The 20,441-nt window shown below is 40.2% G+C and overlaps 1 protein-coding gene across 2 annotated transcripts; it reads left to right on the top strand.

Annotated features, from left to right (window-relative positions):
* The first annotated feature begins 341 nt into the window (after window positions 1-341).
* dus1l (dihydrouridine synthase 1-like (S. cerevisiae)) lies at window positions 342-12,694 on the top strand. Of its 2 annotated transcripts, none has more exons than XM_047356077.1 (14): window positions 342-486; window positions 1,711-1,952; window positions 2,111-2,219; window positions 2,303-2,353; window positions 2,570-2,682; window positions 2,785-2,867; window positions 2,992-3,095; window positions 3,198-3,345; window positions 4,591-4,687; window positions 8,055-8,143; window positions 9,068-9,234; window positions 9,323-9,360; window positions 9,631-9,706; window positions 11,936-12,694. In XM_047356077.1, the coding sequence occupies exons 2-14, from the start codon at window positions 1,716-1,718 to the stop codon at window positions 12,103-12,105; spliced, it is 1,482 nt and encodes a 493-aa protein (XP_047212033.1). In that variant the 5' UTR covers window positions 342-486; window positions 1,711-1,715; the 3' UTR covers window positions 12,106-12,694. The 2 variants fall into 2 exon arrangements, with proteins under 2 accessions (XP_047212033.1, XP_047212032.1); XM_047356076.1 differs by having other exon boundaries at window positions 1,707-1,952.
* The last annotated feature ends 7,747 nt before the right edge of the window (window positions 12,695-20,441 follow it).

Genomic DNA, 20,441 nt, shown 5'->3' with positions numbered 1-20,441 from the left:
ACAAGACTTAGATTAGGACATACAGGACTTAATTATACACTGTTTAAAATACATAAACATAATACAGGACAATGTGACTACTGTGGGATGGATGAAACAATTGAACATGTTGTTATAGAGTGTCAGAAATACGAGCTGGAAAGAAGATTTATGAAGAGAGAATTTGAAAGGATTAAAGAAACGTTTAGCATAATAGATTCATTACAAAAGAACATAGGGAGCAAATATATACAAATTATTTTAAGATTCCTGAAAAGAACAAAATTATTTAATAGAATTTGATTATATAAGAAAGATATTAATCCATGATGAACCACACTCCATACCAGTGGTGGCGGTAATGCACACTTACAGATTCTTGCCAACAGCCATTAAACACCAGAAGAAGAAGAAGAAGAAGATAGGTTCCTACCGGCGTTATTTGGCTGTTGCACATGGCTGAATGTACCGCGTGAGGAGCTGTCTCCAAGCATCACAGTGAAACAGGTGAAACATCTAACAAAGATTCCAGATACGCAGGGGTCCAGCTGTTCCCTCGTCCCACAGCGGTGCGGGAAGCTGGGACACTGGTGGGACAGTTTTCTGCTGGACCCGGGGTAACTGGGCGACAGTTAGCTCGGCTCTGCTAGCGACACGACAGCTAACAAGTTTTAGGAATACTAGGCTGGAGGTGGAAAGCAAACAGTCAGAACAAAAAGTTTAACAAATAAAGGAAATAAAAACAAACTGAGCCAAATTCTCGCTGCTGTTTGTCTTCTCCAGATAAGCGAACATTTGTTATTTATATGAGATCCTCTGTGGTGCTGGGTTGTGAAACATCTCTGCTACGAGGAACCTTTATTGATTTAAATAGCTCCAGGAAGTACTGACCGGTATTAAACAATGGCTGTTTAATTTGGCACATCTTTTTAAACAAACCTGCTGTCTTCATATAAAGGTGTACATATCATGCCAAGTACATGCAGGTAGTACCTTGAATGTAGTCAAAATAAGACTAATACACCAGAGGAAAACCCCAAAGCAAGCAGTAGGTTTATAACTGAGTGTTTTTCCTGCTGGCTTTTCTAATCATTCACACATTAATGTTTAAACTCATCAAACTCTGTGTTGTGCATTTCTTACAGACTGCCTGTAGCTGCTGATATCTGTTACTTTGCATTTTTCAGTATTGTAGGTGCATCTTGGTGTTTTCTTCTGCATGTGTCCAGAGGTCCAAATTTAAAATTTTCTTTGAGCTGTGACCTGCCCATTCAGCACTGAGGAACAGGAAGTAACGAAATATTCTGCAGGGTCTGTGATGGATAGTTTAGAATCCCACAGAAAATGAAAGAAGTGCAAGATTATCCTTATTTACACATCTAAGCATGTGTCTCTAATCTTCTAGTTTTACTAAACTCAAAACAAAGTTTATCAAAGTACAATCTGTTGCTTGATGTTTTAGTTTATACATGGAAAATGCTGAACATTTTAATTTATTTAAGGAGTAGGGGAAAAATGAGATTTTTTTTCACAGTTTAGAGCCAAGTAAGGGCTAATTGGCCAATTCCGATCTCTGACAGATTGATTATTGCATCTGTAGTTGTAGGGATTTTTTTATATATACACTTCTGGAAACAGCTGTTAGGTGGTTGTTGTTGTTGTAATCATCCAGAGAATACCCTCATACCAGTATTTATTATAATGCTGCTTCTTGCTGTCTGTTGAAGCTAGCTGTGATGGCCAAGCTCGCGGGCTTTGAGTTTTGGAGGAAGACCCTGAAGGAGGCGAGTTTTGTTGTAGCACCTATGGTGGACCAGAGCGAGCTGGCCTGGCGTCTGCTGAGCAGGAGACACGGTGCTCAGCTCTGCTACACTCCAATGCTGCATGCTCAGGTATTTGTCCGGGATGCGAACTACAGGAGAGAAAACCTTTACAACGAAGTCTGTGAGGAGGACAGACCTCTCATTACTCAGGTGAGAGAGAGCACACAAGATACAGGTTGATATCTAGAAGCTGAAGCCCAGTTAAATGGAGGAGGGAGCAGGTTAAATGATGGGATATTATAAAAAGGTTTCTCACAGACCTTCAGGAGAACACATTTCCATGATTATTCTTTTTATCTTTGTTCTAGTTTTGTGCAAATGATCCTGAGGTGTTCCTCCAGGCTGCTTTCCTGGCCCAGGACTATTGTGATGCTATTGATCTCAATCTGGGATGTCCACAGATGATAGCTAAGAGAGGTACATGCACACTAATCTGAACGTAGAATGAGACAATTTGAAGCAGAGCAAATACAAACTAGCAATATGTGGTGGTTTCTAAGGGCACTATGGAGTTTTTCTGCAAGATGAATGGGAGCTGTTGGAGAAGATGCGTGAGTTGTCACATTTTATGGGAAACATAAAAGTGATATCTGTTTCTCTCACATATATGTGAAAATTGTACTGTTCCTTTAAAAAACAAATAACAGTTTTTTTATGTTTATACTGTTAACATACAGTTTTACTTGTATGTTTAAACCAAGACTTGAATGTGTTTTATTTAAATAGCAGCAGCTATAAGGATGTACTATTTCTCCTTTAATTGTCAGTCAGTTTAGCCCATGAAAAACTCTCCGTGCCAATCACCTGTAAGATCAGAGTCTTCAAGGAGATCGAGAAAACAGTCCGCTATGCTCAGATGCTAGAGAAAGCTGGATGTCAGGTATGATCATAGGGATGACTGATTTGTATCTGTCACCTGTTCAGCTATAATAAAAATGCTTTAAAACATGATAAAGTGTGATGTGTGTGGTTGATGTGCCAGCTGCTGACAGTACACGGCAGAACCAAAGATCAGAAAGGAGCCTTCACAGGGATCGCTAGTTGGGAGCATATTAAGGCAGTCAGGTGAGCAACTATTACACCTTAATCTAACGACTAACGAATTTCACCTTTTTTGCATTCATATAAAAATGTGATAAGAAGACACATTTCCAAATATTTTTCCATTTTGGTGTGATTTTTGCTACAGGAAAGGAGTAAATATTCCAGTGTTTGCAAATGGTAACATCCAGCATTTGAGTGATGTGGAGCGCTGCATTCAGGAAACAGGAGTGCAGGGGGTTATGAGTGCAGGTTAGATCTCCTTTAACACTTTGTGTCCTGTGGGGTGCACTGTAGTAGGACATAACAAAGCAAAGACTGTATTCTTTTGAAATGCCTTTTCATTATTCCTAGAGGGGAACCTCCATAACCCGGCACTATTTGAGGGCCGCAGCCCCCCAGTTTGGGAAATGGCAGAGGAATATCTGGAGGTGGTAAAGCAATACCCTCCATGCTCGCTGTCCTACATACGAGCCCACCTCTTCAAGCTCTGGCATCACACGTAGGTCTCCATTCATCCCTGCTGTACTTTGTCTCAGTTCTTCCTGATCTTCTGGACAGATGGGTCTTCAAACTCTTTCCCCTTCTAACACTAAAATCCTTCTGATTAGGTGGCCATTTTCACAGATTTTTCTGTGGTTAAGCTGGGAAAACACAACTTGCATGTCTTTTTATAGTCATATACACATTGATTCCTCCTACACTGTTACATTTAAAGTCACCTGGTTTTTGCCACTTCATATACAGTGAGGAGAACAATTATTTGATTCACTGCAGATTTTGCAGGTTTTCCTACAAAGCATGTAGAAGTCTTCCATTTTTATCATAGGTTCTCTTTAACTGTGAGTGACGGAATCTAAAACAAAAATCCAGAAAATAACATTGTGTGATTTTTAAGTAATTAATTAGCATTTTATTGCACGACATAAGTATTTGATCATCTAACAACCAGTAAAAATCCCAGCTCTCACAGGCCTGTTAGTTCTTCTTTAAGAAGCCCTCCTGTTGTCCACTCATCACCTGTATTAACTGCACCTGTTTGAACTCGTTATCTGTATAAGAGACACCTGTCCACACACTTCAAACTCCAACCTCTCCACACTGGCCAACACCAGAGAGCTATGTAAGGACATCAGGGATACAATAGTAGACCTGCACAATTTTTTCACTTTCACACTTCTACATGCTTTGCTTTGCAAGTGGGAAAACCTGCAAAATCGGCAGAGTGTCAAATATTTGTTCTCCTCACTATACGTTCACTGCACAAAGCAACCTTAGAGTTGCACCATGGTTATTGGCACACTTGTTTTCAGCTTGGCTGGCCCTGACCACCTCCTTCCTGGCCTTTAGTTTACAAGTTAGAAGCACACATGCTCATCTTTAGATTATTTTAGCACATTCATCTTAATTGCTCACCTGTTGGTAACTGATTTAAAAAATACGTCCACTGATTGCAGGAATAAATCAGCTGAAATGTGATGTTCAAAAGGTGTGATTATTATAAAAGACAAAAAACAAATTTGGACTTTAAAGCAATTTTCTTGCTTCTGTTTTACATCTGTAGCATGCTGTAGGAAAGAAAACATGCTGTAGAACTGTGCCCTGTATGTTGTCTGTATTTACATGTAACATGATCACTTACAGAAGAATGTTGAATGCTCACTGCTGTGAAGGCTCCTCTGCCTCTTACATCTGTGTAGGCATAGCTGCATGCGTCACATGGAGCTTAAATGATGTGTTTGTTTAGGCTGCAGATCCACCAGGACCTGAGGGAGGAGCTGGCAAAGGTGAAGACCCTCGAAGGTTTAGCCAATGTTAGTGCACAGCTGAAGCGGCGCTGCCAGGTACGTCGTCTTAAGGAAGGAGGCAAGAAAAGTTAACTTTCAACTTTAAGTTTTTGCTCTTTTATAAAAGCCCACCTAGTCCAGTTAGTCTAGCATCAAAATTCAGACTTGCAATTGTAATTTCATTATTTCAAGTCACACAAAACAATTTCCTTCCACTTCACAATAAGCACTACTTTGTGCCGGTATATTACTTAAAACTACAATAAAATATGTAGACATTTGTAGTCGTAACATGACAAACCAAGAAAAAAAATTCAAGGGGTGTGAATACTTTTGTGGGGCAATGTATTAACGCTTCTTCCCTGGATTCAACCTGTTTTGGCTAATATTAATCACGTTAAAAGAATTAGGTTTTGCCAGAGCAAATGGTATCATTTACAAATGCTAATGAGAGAGGATCATTCAATGCTTATGGGTGTCAGAGCAGATGGCATATTTGTTGTCATGTCCACTTTCCATTTTTTGAAAATACTTAAAAAGTAGATTGATCAGATCACAACTGTAATCACAATATCAATGTGTAGGATTTTGCGAATGCAAAGGCCTGCTGGGATGCAATCTTTGGTAGGATAAAATATTTTAGGTGCTGTGTAATAATATTCTGCATGCTGATATATTTGACCACTCGAATGGACTTTCACAGTCCTTTATGCCTCACCCGATTTAGATCGTATCAACTCCTTAAACTCCCAAAGCTCAGGGAGAGCAGTGAGGAAAATGTTGGTTAATCACAAAATTATTGTTATTGCAATATTTACAGTCATATTGGAAGATCTGGGTTTTAGCATGGTGCTGGAGAGTAGTCCGCCGGTTAATTATTTAATGTGTTAAGAACAGTGTGAGGTTGGTTCCTGGTAGGTGTTAGGAGTCGTGTAGGAGTTTGGCCAGGCAGTGTTTGTGTGTGTGTGAGTCCAAGCTGCCATGTTCCGTTTAGTGTCCCAGGCAGTTTGATTTGTCTGTGTTCTCTGACCAGATGCTGTCAGACTGGGACTATTGCTGAGTGGACAAGACTTCCAGCGGGCAGGGAGTGGATTACAGATTAGCGCTTCCATGAGAAATTCCTCCTTTTCTGTTAGACACGAAAGGATACATTTTCAGCACCAGGTTAGGAATGAGCAGCTGGTGCATGGATTAAATGAGTAAATGTACAGGTCCTTCTCAAAATATTAGCATATTGTGATAAAGTTCATTATTTTCTATAATGTAATGATGAAAATTTAACATTCATATATTTTAGATTCATTGCACACTAACTGAAATATTTCAGGTCCTTTATTGTCTTAATACGGATGATTTTGGCATACAGCTCATGAAAACCCAAAATTCCTATCTCACAAAATTAGCATATTTCATCCGATCAATAAAAGAAAAGTGTTTTTAATACAAAAAACGTCAACCTTCAAATAATCATGTACAGTTATGCACTCAATACTTGGTCGGGAATCCTTTGGCAGAAATGACTGCTTCAATGCGGCGTGGCATGGAGGCAATCAGCCTGTGGCACTGCTGAGGTCTTATGGAGGCCCAGGATGCTTCGATAGCGGCCTTTAGCTCATCCAGAGTGTTGGGTCTTGAGTCTCTCAACGTTCTCTTCACAATATCCCACAGATTCTCTATGGGGTTCAGGTCAGGAGAGTTGGCAGGTCAATTGAGCACAGTGATACCATGGTCAGTAAACCATTTACCAGTGGTTTTGGCACTGTGAGCAGGTTCCAGGTCGTGCTGAAAAATGAAATCTTCATCTCCATAAAGCTTTTCAGCAGATGGAAGCATGAAGTGCTCCAAAATCTCCTGATAGCTAGCTGCATTGACCCTGCCCTTGATAAAACACAATGGACCAACACCAGCAGCTGACACGGCACCCCAGACCATCACTGACTGTGGGTACTTGACACTGGACTTCTGGCATTTTGGCATTTCCTTCTCCCCAGTCTTCCTCCAGACTCTGGCACCTTGATTTCCGAATGACATGCAGAATTTGCTTTCATCCGAAAAAAGTACTTTGGACCACTGAGCAACAGTCCAGTGCTGCTTCTCTGTAGCCCAGGTCAGGCGCTTCTGCCGCTGTTTCTGGTTCAAAAGTGGCTTGACTTGGGGAATGCGGCACCTGTAGCCCATTTCCTGCACACGCCTGTGCACGGTGGCTCTGGATGTTTCTACTCCAGACTCAGTCCACTGCTTCCGCAGGTCCCCCAAGGTCTGGAATCGGCCCTTCTCCACAATCTTCCTCAGGGTCCGGTCACCTCTTCTCGTTGTGCAGCGTTTTCTGCCACACTTTTTCCTTCCCACAGACTTCCCACTGAGGTGCCTTGATACAGCACTCTGGGAACAGCCTATTCGTTCAGAAATTTCTTTCTGTGTCTTACCCTCTTGCTTGAGGGTGTCAATAGTGGCCTTCTGGACAGCAGTCAGGTCGGCAGTCTTACCCTTGATAGGGGTTTTGAGTGATGAACCAGGCTGGGAGTTTTAAAGGCCTCAGGAATCTTTTGCAGGTGTTTAGAGTTAACTCGTTGATTCAGATGATTAGGTTCATAGCTCGTTTAGAGACCCTTTTAATGATATGCTAATTTTGTGAGATAGGAATTTTGGGTTTTCATGAGCTGTATGCCAAAATCATCCGTATTAAGACAATAAAAGACCTGAAATATTTCAGTTAGTGTGCAATGAATCTAAAATATATGAATGTTACATTTTCATCATGACATTATGGAAAATAATTAACTTTATCACAATATGCTAATATTTTGAGAAGGACCTGTAGATGGACCAGAACAGGAGGTTGAAAGGTGAATTGCGGGCTGTCCTTCATAATAAAATGGGCTCTTGGTAAAAGCTGAAGTTTTCATTAAGCTAGTTTTTTTAATGTAACTCCGACCTTCACACATGAGCTGTAAGTAGTGATTTAAAGAAATAAAAATCAAGAAATCCAAGCTACTGGAGTGAAGGGCCTATAAGAAGTGGCTACGAGGAGTTCAGTGATTCTGGTGGACCTCAAGGGTAGAATGTGTGGTCTCTCCCTTCAGAGGGATTCAGATGTGGTGCTTTGTTTACCTTCTCAGGAAGTCTCCGTTACTTCTGCCAGGAGAGGTTATTTCAGCCATTCCTCTGAGAGGAGGCCACGCCGCAGAGATCCCTGGTGTGATTTCATCACAGTCGATTCACATAGAGAACAATAAGATCTCTTATCTCCTCCTGCTTTTCTGTTGACTTGTGAGGGGATAAAGGTGCATGGAGCATTGCTGCAGAAGAATTGTTCCAGAAAGCTTTTTTGGTTGGTTGGTTACAGAGGTGTCTGCATTCCAGTGTTTCTTACTGGTTCAGTTCTTGCTGGTGTTTAACAACCACTGTTTGTGTTTCAATGCAGGAGGAGATTTCTGATGGGAAGGATGGAGACGAGAAAGAAGGGGGTCTGCCCTTCCCTCACTGGATCTGCCAACCTTATGTCAGACCAGCGTGAGTCACTATGCTTTGTTTCTACTCTTGCCAGCATGTTAGCAGACTTGACTATTGACCCTTTTAACACTGGCTCATTTTAGGCGGCGCGGCTCCGCTCCACTTGGTGTTGCTCTACTCTACTTAGTGGGCATTAATATTACTGTGTGACATTGTTACATTAAAGTAATCTACGTGAAACGATAAAAATAAATAGAAAATACAAATGTTTGTATTATTCTATATGCAAGAATGTTATATATATGTTTTTTCCATGTATAAAATGCTATACTGGGATAATTATCTGGACCACACCCCAGACAGAACTTCTAAAAGGCTCAGGGGTTCTGATGTGAGGGGGGTGACCAGAGAAGCAGAGAGGAGAGACGCTGCTGTCTGGATGGTGGAGCTCCAAAGTTTGCCTGAAGAAGTAACAATTTTGGGCTTTATGAGGAAGTTTTAGTCTCAGCCATGGCAATAATGAAGATAAGGACTTTAAAGAGCAAGCTGACAGACTTTTGACCGTGGTGACATTAGTTTTAGGTTAGATATTAGATATTCGTGCTCTGTGGATTCAGCGGGGTCTTCCTCCCATTTAACCCGCTGCAGCCATTGTGGTCCTTAATATTATTATGGACAATCTTGAGTTTTCTTAACTTTTTCCTGCACTACCTCAGCAACAACCTTCTCATTTCTCCTGGTCCCATGACCAATCAGTGAAGAGCAGTCGGTTCACATCACATGTAGTTCCGACTCAGCAAAAACAGTAATGGAAACGCTCACAAAGCGAGCTGAGTGGAGTCGAGTAGGGCCAAATCAAGCCAGTGGAAAAAGGCGAAAATAGAAATGTAGTTCAGTAAAGTAATCAAACAGGGATACAATAATCCTTGGGATTTATTATAAGTATATTTCTTTTTAATTTTTTGTGCTACCAACTCCCACTAGGCCAAAGCCTCCAATGACCAACGGCACCCACCAGGAGTCCCAGGTGAGGAAGGTGTGTCAGAAAAGGGCACTGGAGGACTCAGACAAAGCAGCTGAAGGCCTGTCCAAAAACAAACAGAAGAAAAGATCCCGCAACCCGAACAAGAATTTCTGTCCTGAGCTGAAACGTGAGTTTACCTAATTTAACGTTATGCCTTAAAATCACAACTGACGGAACAAGAAAGGTGAAATGGTTTCCTTTTCCCCCTCTTGTAGCCAAATACCTCAAATGTGAACAATGTGGAAACCCAAAGGTAAGCAGTCCTCTTAGAGTAGTGTGTTTGTGCTTTACATCTGGCAAGGCTCATTCCAAGTTAGGGAGACGAGTAGTGATGCACATGTCCACTTTCACGAAGATAAATTCCTTCTTTTAAAGCTCAGTTCTGTTTCAAACATTTGAAACTTTGAAATGAGATAGAATGACAGTATTTACACAAAGGAGGTCATGTTTGTTAAAGTTTGCAATCTTTGCATAAATTCTGTCCTTACCAAGGATTTGATTTGTTTCATGTTTTGTTCTGCAGGGAAATAAATGTGTCTTCAACTTGTGTCGAGGCTGTTGTAAGAAGAAGGCTTTTAAAGAGGTGGCAGATTGTCCAAGTGAGTACCTTCATAACAGCATCAGAAAGGTACACGGGTCACTGATGTTCTGTTGTTGTTGATATATAATTTTATGTATTTATAAAATCTCAATCAAGTAAATGAAGTTGTACCAATAACAACATAACGATTTCACAGAATCTCCTCCCACAGTTCATCCAGGCGTGATATCTAATCTGCGAGTTGGACCATGTCTGTAGGCCTCTAACCTTAGTGTGGTTGTCTCTCATCTACAGTACTATAGTTAGAGCTAAACCCAGTTTATCCCCACTCTGTTTTGGATCTACTAACATTTATTAATTACATCATAACTTATTTAGCTGTTTATTTTCCACATAGGCAAATACAGATTTATGGTTCTTTGAGGTCCGACCTGAAAATTCTCATCTTGATCTATTCTGATTTTCTTTTGAAACCCATAATACTTACATACTCATTGGTAAAAAAAAAACTTAAAAAACTTTAATTCTAATAAACAATGTAATAACCACTGAGGCTTAAATAAAGTGCTAGAGGATCCCTCGTAGGTGTAGTTTTTTACAAAACAGAGGATTAAGAGTTTACAGGACTACCAATTTATTAATTAAATGATGCATGTGTCCTCAAAATTTGTCTGAGTTTTACTAAAATCAAAAAAAGTGCATCAGAAAACAAAGTGTACTATAATGTTTTTTTGTTTTTTTTTACTTTAATGTGTCGGTTTCAAAATTAAGACTATTGCGCACCCAACGATGGCTACAATCTTGTTGCAGGAGGCTACTGATCTGATTAATGATAGGCTGGCACCGGCAAATGAGAAGGAGAGTACTCACTTGCGTTAGCATTGGAGAGGCTAGTAACTAGCATGCCGAGGCTGGTCACGAAGCTGAGGTTGGCTTCCGATTGCAGCTTTTGATTCGGGAAACAGTTAAATGGCAAAATTCACATCATTTTTTATTACCTTGAGCATCTTTAATCTGCTCCAATTAAAAAACTACAGTACTTAGACACTCCAAACCTGGACTAGATTGTTCTACACTAATAGCAGAATCTTATAAACCCAGTTTGGGATTTGTGAAAATGTAATAAAGGTGCTTTTTTTTTTTGCATCTGGACTATATTAGAACTGGTCCTGCTCCAAAAATACAGTTCTGGCGTTCAGCACCCCTGTACTTGCAGGGTGTGACCTGCTCTGGGGACAGTGGCAGGTGGGGGGTTTGACTGGGTCGGTACACCTGTCAAACAGTAGAGCAGGTGTCCTAAGGCGAGCTCCGGGAGGACAAAAACCTCCCATGGAGCAGGAGGGAGATTTGTGAAATGTTTAGTATGAAGCTGGGTAAATTCCACTCTGTTTTTGGCATCTTTTTTGATGTAGGTCAAAATGTTCAAACCCATTAATTCCTTACCTGCATTAAATGTATCGTACACATAGAACAGAATTTTAAAAACACTAAAAACAGGCTAAAATTTGATTGGTGCTTAGCAGACGTCTGTGCACTATTTGGGTACATTAAATGATTCCGATCTGTCAGTGTGTGATCTGCGGATCACAGGTCAGAGCCAGTCAAAGTAAATCAGCTAAAATAAAACGCTAACCCTTTGATTGGTGTATCACTAGACTGCATGCACCCTGTTCTGACTACACATTTATTGGCATGGTTATGTTTGTGCAAAAAAACCTAAAACCAGTGATAAAAAACACATGAATGAAAGGTGTAGATAATAGCTTAATGGACAAAGTTCACAAGACAGCCTCATGGCCTCAGAGGAGAAGCTGTCAAGATTGTGACTCCTGTCACAATTCAGGCTGAAAGAATAACAGACAGGAAGTGATTGACAGAAACATAGCTCTCTAAATTTTCTTCTGTTTGTACTCCAAATAAAGTCGGTCCCTAAGCAACCCTTAAGTTCATAAATTCAACATGACTGCTGTGCTCTTAAAGTGTCGTTATAGTTGCAGAAATAAACTGTTTATTTGTATTTGTAGTGGTTTAAATTAATCACAACTAGTACTGTAATCTCTTTTAATGACAGTTTTTTTTTGTGCAGAGAAATACATTATCATTCTATAGTGCTAATAGCAGCCTGTTCACAGAGCACAGCCATTGGCATCAGTACTTACTGGGAGTTCCGAAGGAAACCTTAAGTCATACCCAGAACACAGCGACAGCCGGGCATCTCACGGAGTCTGTTGAGAAAATTCTCCTACTGAGCAGTTTGTGTTGAAGGTCTCTGCTGTTTATTTTACAGGTCATGGACTGAGGTTCAAGACCAAAGCAGAGAAACAGAAAGCTGAAGAAGACAAGCAGAAGCAGGGAGACTGGACAGAGGGCTCCATGATGGAGCCTGAGAAAAACAACCAAACTCCTCAGGCAGCTGCAGCTTCCTGTACGAAGCTGAAGGAGCAGGCCATGGCTTAGCTGCTGCTCACATCAGGACAAAGACGGTCTCTGAATGCACAAAGCAGACCCCTGCTGAGAAGGGTCTGAGCTGTCCCTGCAGGGTTCTGTGGTTATTGTTTTTTGTGGTCTGTCAAACATTTTCAGATACATAACATCACATTCCAACCATGTTGGTTTTGTCTGAAATGTTTTTTTATTTGGAAAAATGAGCACAGTAAAAGTTCCTGTGATAAACTGGTGGTACTGGGGTGTAAAACAAACCTTTTTATGGAATTAAAGTTGGTTGGGAAAAACTGGACTCCTACAAATAGTTTATCATCTGAATCATGTGAGTCTGGTGTCTATGAAAAGAGATTGTGTTTTACCTGACAATCTCTACCGAGTCACTAAAATTATGAGATTCAAACTGTCATATTTAACGTTTTGATATAAAAAAGCAGAGCTGTCTGCATCTCAACCCTTGTTCACATTGATTTTCACAGCTTGCTAAGACTGTTAAGAACCAAACTCCTTGTTAAGTCATTGCCAACAGCATTTCACATTGCCTGCATTGAGGGTCCGATCTGTTATGAGAATAACCTTTTATATAAAATGCTTTATTTCCATGGTTTTGACTTCATTTATTTTGAGAAAGGTCAGTTTGTTGTTGACTGATTTACTGTATTTATGCGCCTTCGGGTGAGAATTGCTGCCTGTTCAAACACTCTCCTGAGGACCTAAAAGTGGAAAACTAACGTCTGTAGCTGCACTGGGGAAATAAATCTTTTATCATCAATCTTTTCATCCTTATGTAATTATATAATATAATAATGGTCATTTCATAATTAGGTTTTTTCATAGGTTTTATAGTAGTAGCCGTTTCATTTTATTTCAGAGATAATGCCATTTACCAATCAAATTGCTTAGAAATCTTAATTAGATTTTGCATGATATTAAGTTAAACTATAATTGAGCCCCCAGCAAAACATGAGGTCTACTCTAATGAGCATCATCAGGGTCTTGATGAGGAACAGACTAGAGGCTTTCACCTGAGCTACAGGTAAAGTGATAGAAAGTAGTAGGAATCCTCTGAGCTTCTAGCAGAATTAATCATAATGTGAAATAAATCTGGTCCCTTAGTTCAGTCAAAATAAAAGTTACTAAACACATTTAGAAGGTTTTTCAGATCATAACATTGCATCTCATTGCTGCAGCCAGTCCTATAGTCCAGTTCTACATGTAGACAGAAGGAATTGTTGCTGAATATGCTGGGAAAATATCTACTGGTGCCACTAGGACATGGTAGAAAGTGTAAAAGTAAGCCCCTGGCTTCTTATATCTTCTGTCCTGATTCTAAACCTACAGCTCTGGGTTGTTTAAAGGTGCAGTATGAGAAATAAAAATCAGATAAATTGATCACAGGTGTACCATTAACTAGGTAACTTATTTTTCTGAATAACAGCATTTCTCAAGGCAATGTGTTCATACCATATGTATACAGTTATTAACTGTAATATTAATACTAATAACAGAACAAAAGATAACAGTCCAAGAAATGTCCAGGATGAGGCTCTATGTTATGTTTCAAACACCACAACTTAACACCCATTTCTGTCAGAAACCTTAATAGTTAGAACTTAACTCATGGCTCACATGCTCAGCGGAGAACAACAGACTGCTGGAAATGTTTCATTTATTATTTTTGGCTGGCCAAATTTCTTCGTAAGTGGAACAAAGGGCTGAAAAGAGCATGGAGCCTCAGGGTGAAACATTTGGATGAGAGCGTAACGCACACGCTGTGTGGGCCTCACCCCGGTCCGTATAAATTAGGGTGAGACCGGGCAAACGGCTCCCAAACAGCTTATTTTCTTAAGCCATTTAGGACACAGTGAGGTCCAACACTTAAAGGGCTGCGCCTATAGGTACTCATTGAATCTGGGGTTACAGTACGTAACCAACGTTCTATTTCGTATAGGCTTCGCCCTATAAGCTATCACTAGTGGGTTAAAGGCAAAGCAGGATGTACTGGTCCTTCTCAAAATATTAGCATATTGTGATAAAGTTCATTATTTTCCATAATGTCATGATGAAAATTTAACATTCATATATTTTAGATTCATTGCACACTAACTGAAATATTTCAGGTCTTTTATTGTCTTAATACGGATGATTGTGGCATACAGCTCATGAAAACCCAAAATTCCTATCTCACAAAATTAGCATATTTCATCCGACCAATAAAAGAAAAGTGTTTTTAATACAAAAAACGTCAACCTTCAAATAATCATGTACAGTTATGCACTCAATACTTGGTCGGGAATCCTTTGGCAGAAATGACTGCTTCAATGCGGCGTGGCATGGAGGCAATCAGCCTGTGGCACTGCTGAGGTCTTATGGAGGCCCAGGATGCTTCGATAGCGGCCTTTAGTTCATCCAGAGTGTTGGGTCTTGAGTCTCTCAACGTTCTCTTCACAATATCCCACAGATTCTCTATGGGGTTCAGGTCAGGAGAGTTGGCAGGCCAATTGAGCACAGTGATACCATGGTCAGTAAACCATTTACCAGTGGTTTTGGCACTGTGAGCAGGTGCCAGGTCGTGCTGAAAAATGAAATCTTCATCTCCATAAAGCTTTTCAGCAGATGGAAGCATGAAGTGCTCCACAATCTCCTGATAGCTAGCTGCATTGACCCTGCCCTTGATAAAACACAGTGGACCAACACCAGCAGCTGACACGGCACCCCAGACCATCACTGACTGTGGGTACTTGACACTGGACTTCTGGCATTTTGGCATTTCCTTCTCCCCAGTCTTCCTCCAGACTCTGGCACCTTGATTTCTGAATGACATGCAGAATTTGCTTTCATCCGAAAAAAGTACTTTGGACGACTGAGCAACAGTCCAGTGCTGCTTCTCTGTAGCCCAGGTCAGGCGCTTCTGCCGCTGTTTCTGGTTCAAAAGTGGCTTGACCTGGGGAATGCGGCACCTGTAGCCCATTTCCTGCACATGCCTGTGCACGGTGGCTCTGGATGTTTCTACTCCAGACTCAGTCCACTGCTTCCGCAGGTCCCCCAAGGTCTGGAATCGGCCCTTCTCCACAATCTTCCTCAGGGTCCGGTCACCTCTTCTCGTTGTGCAGCGTTTTCTGCCACACTTTTTCCTTCCCACAGACTTCCCACTGAGGTGCCTTGATACAGCACTCTGGGAACAGCCTATTCGTTCAGAAATGTCTTTCTGTGTCTTACCCTCTTGCTTGAGGGTGTCAATAGTGGCCTTCTGGACAGCAGTCAGGTCGGCAGTCTTACCCATGATTGGGGTTTTGAGTGATGAACCAGGCTGGGAGTTTTAAAGGCCTCAGGAATCTTTTGCAGGTGTTTAGAGTTAACTCGTTGATTCAGATGATTAGTTTCATAGCTCGTTTAGAGACCCTTTTAATGATATGCTAATTTTGTGAGATAGGAATTTTGGGTTTTCATGAGCTGTATGCCAAAATCATCTGTATTAAGACAATAAAAGACCTGAAATATTTCAGTTAGTGTGCAATGAATCTAAAATATATGAATGTTAAATTTTCATAATGACATTATGGAAAATAATGAACTTTATCACAATATGCTAATATTTTGAGAAGGACCTGTATACATCCTTCAATCAAACGAGGTGTGAAAAGTTTGACAGGTGGGCGGGACATCCGGTGGCGTAACCGGATATCGTCATTAACCGGATGTTGTCATTACAAGGAAGCGAATCTTTCTAATTGTATGTTTTTAGATGTTTTTACATAAAAAAAAAAATAAAAAAAATGTTGTTTATCCACTTTAAAGGTCACTCGGTTAATGCAGGCATGTCACATAAAATTCTGATAAAAAGAGAACCTGACAGAATTGTAAATTTATTTTGTTTTAACGCAGGGTTTATTTAGATGGATGTTTTTACATCTAAAAAAAACAATAAAGACAACCAAAAAAAAGTAGATACAGAACCTTTCTTCCTCTGCTCAAATGTTTGAGTAATCTAATCTGCACCAGCAACTTGTAGAGATGATCTAAAAAACAGAGAAACAAATTAACTGAAAAAAATAGGTAAAAAGTAAGCCAAACATGGAATCATCTCAAATTTTATGAGTGCTCAGTATGCTGTGTCCAAATTAGAAATGGATTCTACAGCTAAAAGACTTTGTTTGGAATCATGAGAGACTCCATTTGGTAAAATGGATGATAATTTAGTTACCTTAAGCTTTTCTTTTTTCATCTTAGAGCAATAGTTATTGAGTATTTAGAGAAAACAGTTTTCTCCTCATCCCACGTGGGAGCCAGAGGTTGTAACCTGTAGGTGTGGTCTATGTAAAACGTCACAAGAAACTGAAAAAATAAAAACTAAAGGTTATTAAGTCCTCAGACATGTCACTTTTTATTGAATTAAGGCAGACATCCGCAGCTGTTTCTTGTGTATTGTCTCAGACAAAGTCTTCACACCGACTGTAGTCAAAGTAATTAAGACGACCGTGCTCCTTCCTGGCACAAAGTGTCGAGCATTGTCTCTGACAATTCACATCTCCTGTTTATTGAATTACGCGTATGCGCTGTTGCTGAGGTGTCTCGGGGGAGGTGTGACCAAGAGGCGGAACCATGCATGCTGATCGGTTGTTGTCATTGGAAACAGAGAAGGTGGCGTAGTCAGTCATCCTGGTTCAATCGAGAGATACAACGCAATCTTTACTGGGAGATCGGCTTCAAATCTGGTAGCTAAAAGTTTATTTTTTAACCAATTACACTGAAATATTTTTAGAACACACAAACGAAGAAGGTGGTGAACATTCTGCTTCTATCGAGAAATACAACGCAATCTTCAGTAGTACATATTCATCTTTAAGAATTCTTTAAGTGCTTGTGAATGCTCGTTGGATAATAATAATGTTTAACTTATATTCTTTAGAACCCACGAGTGACGAGCTGGATGGTATCGTTTTTACACAGTCTGACTATTGTAATTATTAACTGCAACAACAACTGGTTTAGTCAACTGGTGAATGCTATTTTGTGATTTAAAAAATAAATGAGATAAAATCTACTTACAGATTTAACAAGAGATGTATTCCTGAACGTTGGAGAGGTCAGCGTTTGTAACCGTCTGCCTCCTAAAAAATCAAAGTTGAGACGGAAACTTGTCTTTAAAAAAGACAATCCGATCCCAGCAAAACATGAAATAGAGGGCGAAGCCATTCATGTACCACAGTCACCTGACCGTGCGCCGGAAGAATTAACAGCTCCGGAAGAGGAGAGTAAGTAAGAAAAAATATATATATATATTTCTAAGCATATGTTTTCACAGGTCTATGCGAAATTGCAGACTTGTTTTAACCCCTGATAAAATATTTTACAGATATATCGAATAATTTAATCCAGAACCCAAGCCTGGATAACATTCAGCAGAACTGTAGCAGTTCAGTGCAGGAAGAGTTGGAGCCGCCCGGAACCGTTCAAATACCCCGTGTACGGAGTAAGTTAGAGTTATATTCAAATCTTCACAGAAACAAGATTATTTTTTTTCAAAAGACCTGCATTGTAAGGTAACTTTATTTTGTTTCAAAGAATATCTTAAATTGAGGAAAAGACGGCGACTCTGTGCTCTTTATACCAGGGCGAGGCTTGTTAGAGGTTTATTGAATGGTAAGTTTAATTCTTCTTATACTCATTTACCTACTGAATTAATTTGTTTATTTCATTAATTTATTTTTTCTTTATCTTTCCAGAGGCAACGTTGATGGTGGAGCAGATTTCATCGAGACCTGGACAGCAACATTGCAGACAGAGAGTTCCCCTATCCTTACGTGACCGTTGTAATAAAGCATCAAGTTTAACACTTCTGGCTGCATGTCAGACATTGTTACTGAAACATTGCGCTGATATCAAGGTAATTTAAACTGATCCCTGGGTCTTCTTCTTCTTCTTCTGATACTCATGTTAATATGGATAGCCAGATCACACATGCGCTGAATGAGATAAGGAATGTTGTTGCTCAACTTAATGAAATTCCTGTTAATGCTGATGTAGCAGATAACATTGGGTTAAATGCATCTCCTGCTAACAGTGAAAATGTAATAAATCAAAATCTGCACGGTGACTTTTTTAGCTCATTAGAACAGGCTGTTGAAGATTTAAATAGAACACCGTCTCCATCCAGCATTCAGCAAAATGAATCAGCTGACTTACAAATTCCTTCAACGTCACACGCCGCTGATCATACTGGGCAGCATGGTGGTAATTTCAATCCAGAGGTTGCACTCAACCCTGATCAGATTGAGGGAGATCCTCCTGCGACTGTTGAACGTGAAAGATTTATTAACATTAAAATAAGGAGACCTTTTACCATCCCGCCTCCCTGCCCTGGTCATGTTCCTGATCTCACTGCAGTCTATATAAACATCATGCATATTCTCACTGAATTAGCCGATACTGCAAGATCTTTAGCCAGACGTAACGATGTTGTGCAGCTAGAATTAGGGGAAAATCTGAACCGTAACGTCATGTTTACCATTAACGATGATGGAAATATGATTCTGCCTGCTTTTGAGGATTTTTTAGATGAGTTAGTACAGTCCAACGCTGAAATGCCTGCAGATAATAACCTGGAATTTGTTCTACAGGTAGTTAATGACCCTGCAGGAGGGTCAAAACATAAGGTTAAAGGAACGTTAGACTGTGAACTGATTAATAAGAAAATGCGTCACCTGTATATTGTAGATAATACCGGTAATCAGTTATGCTTTGCCATAAGTCTTGCACACGTCTCTGACTCTAACCTTACTGATAATCAGGCTTTAGAGCTGGGGAGGGAGTGGCAACACAGGGCTGGTTTAGATGATCAGACAGCAGTAACTTTCAGCGACATTGGTAAATTTGAAAACATTCTAAAGAGAAAAATTGTAGTGTTTCACAGAACCGTTACAGACTCTGCAGCTCTGTGTAAATTTGAGACCAGTTTCCCTGATCGATCAAACCCTCTCTTTCTGCTGTTATTTCAAGGTCACTATTATGGGAATAAAAAATCTCAAGGGTTTTATAGGATCGAGATACATCTGTGCATATTGTTACGGGAGCTATGAAAAGCCAGACACACACCATTGTGAAGGCTATTGTCCGGTGTGTCACTCATACCAGTGTATGTGTGAAATTAACAAACCTGTCTCCTGTGGAGGTTGTCACAGAATCTGTCGTAACTTTTCTTGTTTCAGTAGACACAGGGAACCCCGCAACAGACCTAGTGCTGACAGGCCCATGAGTGACTGTGAGTTGGTAAAACTGTGCAAGGTGTGCAAAAGGATATACGTTATTCCAATCAGTAAGCAGGATAAACCAAATGCCGTATTTGCGGTGAGAATATACCACAAAATTAAGATGTGACGTGCGATGGTCATCTGTGTTACATTCAAACCGCCCAAGCCTGTAATCAGTTAAATGATAAACTGTTTTTTTATGATTTTGAATGCTTCATCGACGAGAACGGTGTGCACATCCCCTGTATGGTCTGTGTTAAAACGCTGAAAGGGGAGGAATGGCATGCTTATGGATTGAATTGCACCCAAAAATTACTTCTCCATTTCAGGAGACCGATGTACAGAGGCTTTACCTTAATAGCACACAACACACGTGGGTATGACAGCTACCTGATTCTCACAGTTATGCAGCAGTTAGGCATTAAACCTCATCTCATCATGCAGGGAAGTAAAGTTCTCTGTTTAACCGACCCTGATTACAGGTTAAAATACATTGATAGCCTGTCCTTCATGTGTATGAAGCTTAGTGCGATGCCAAAAGCATTAGGTTTTAGTGATAAGACCAAAGGTTTTTTTCCCACCTATTCTCCTCTGAACAACGTCTCCAGTATGTGGGGTCTTTTCCTCCTCCATCCTCCTACGCTGTAGAACGCATGAGCCTTCAAGAACAACAGGTAAGGTATGGTATGGTAAGTTTATTTATATAGCGCTTTTCAGTAACGAGACACTCAAAGCGCTGTACATACAATTACAATACAATCACAAAGAACACACAAAAACAAATCAAATGCTAAGAAATCTAAAAATCTATGAATCCTGAGAAATCTAAAAGGTGTTTAGCAGCTGGTACAAAGAAGCAAGCAAAGGGGTCTTTGACTTTGAGAAGGAAGCTCTTCGTTATTGTAAAAATGATGTGGACGTTCTATTTCAAGGTTGTGTTAAATTCAGGGATGAGTTCTTTATGGAGACAAGTGAGGATCTGCTTAAATGCGTCACGATAGCCTCAGCCTGCATGAAGGTTTTTGTAACCAATTTCCTTCCTCCTAAAACCTTGGCCATCCCCTCACCTCTGGATTACAGGCGTAGTAGTAAGACGTTTTC

The sequence above is a fragment of the Girardinichthys multiradiatus genome, chromosome X (assembly GCF_021462225.1).
Source record: "Girardinichthys multiradiatus isolate DD_20200921_A chromosome X, DD_fGirMul_XY1, whole genome shotgun sequence".
In the NCBI taxonomy this organism is placed as follows: Eukaryota; Metazoa; Chordata; class Actinopteri; order Cyprinodontiformes; family Goodeidae; genus Girardinichthys; species Girardinichthys multiradiatus.
This window is presented reverse-complemented; position numbering and strand designations above follow the sequence as displayed.

Coding starts and splice junctions, on each gene's coding strand:
- dus1l (XM_047356077.1), top strand. CDS start 1,716: ATGGCCAAGCTCGCGGGCTTTGAGTTTTGGAGGAAGACCCTGAAGGAG. Junction 8,144..9,067: donor CAACCTTATGTCAGACCAGC/GTGAGTCACTAT, acceptor AACTCCCACTAG/GCCAAAGCCTCCAATGACCA. Junction 9,235..9,322: donor TTTCTGTCCTGAGCTGAAAC/GTGAGTTTACCT, acceptor CCCCTCTTGTAG/CCAAATACCTCAAATGTGAA.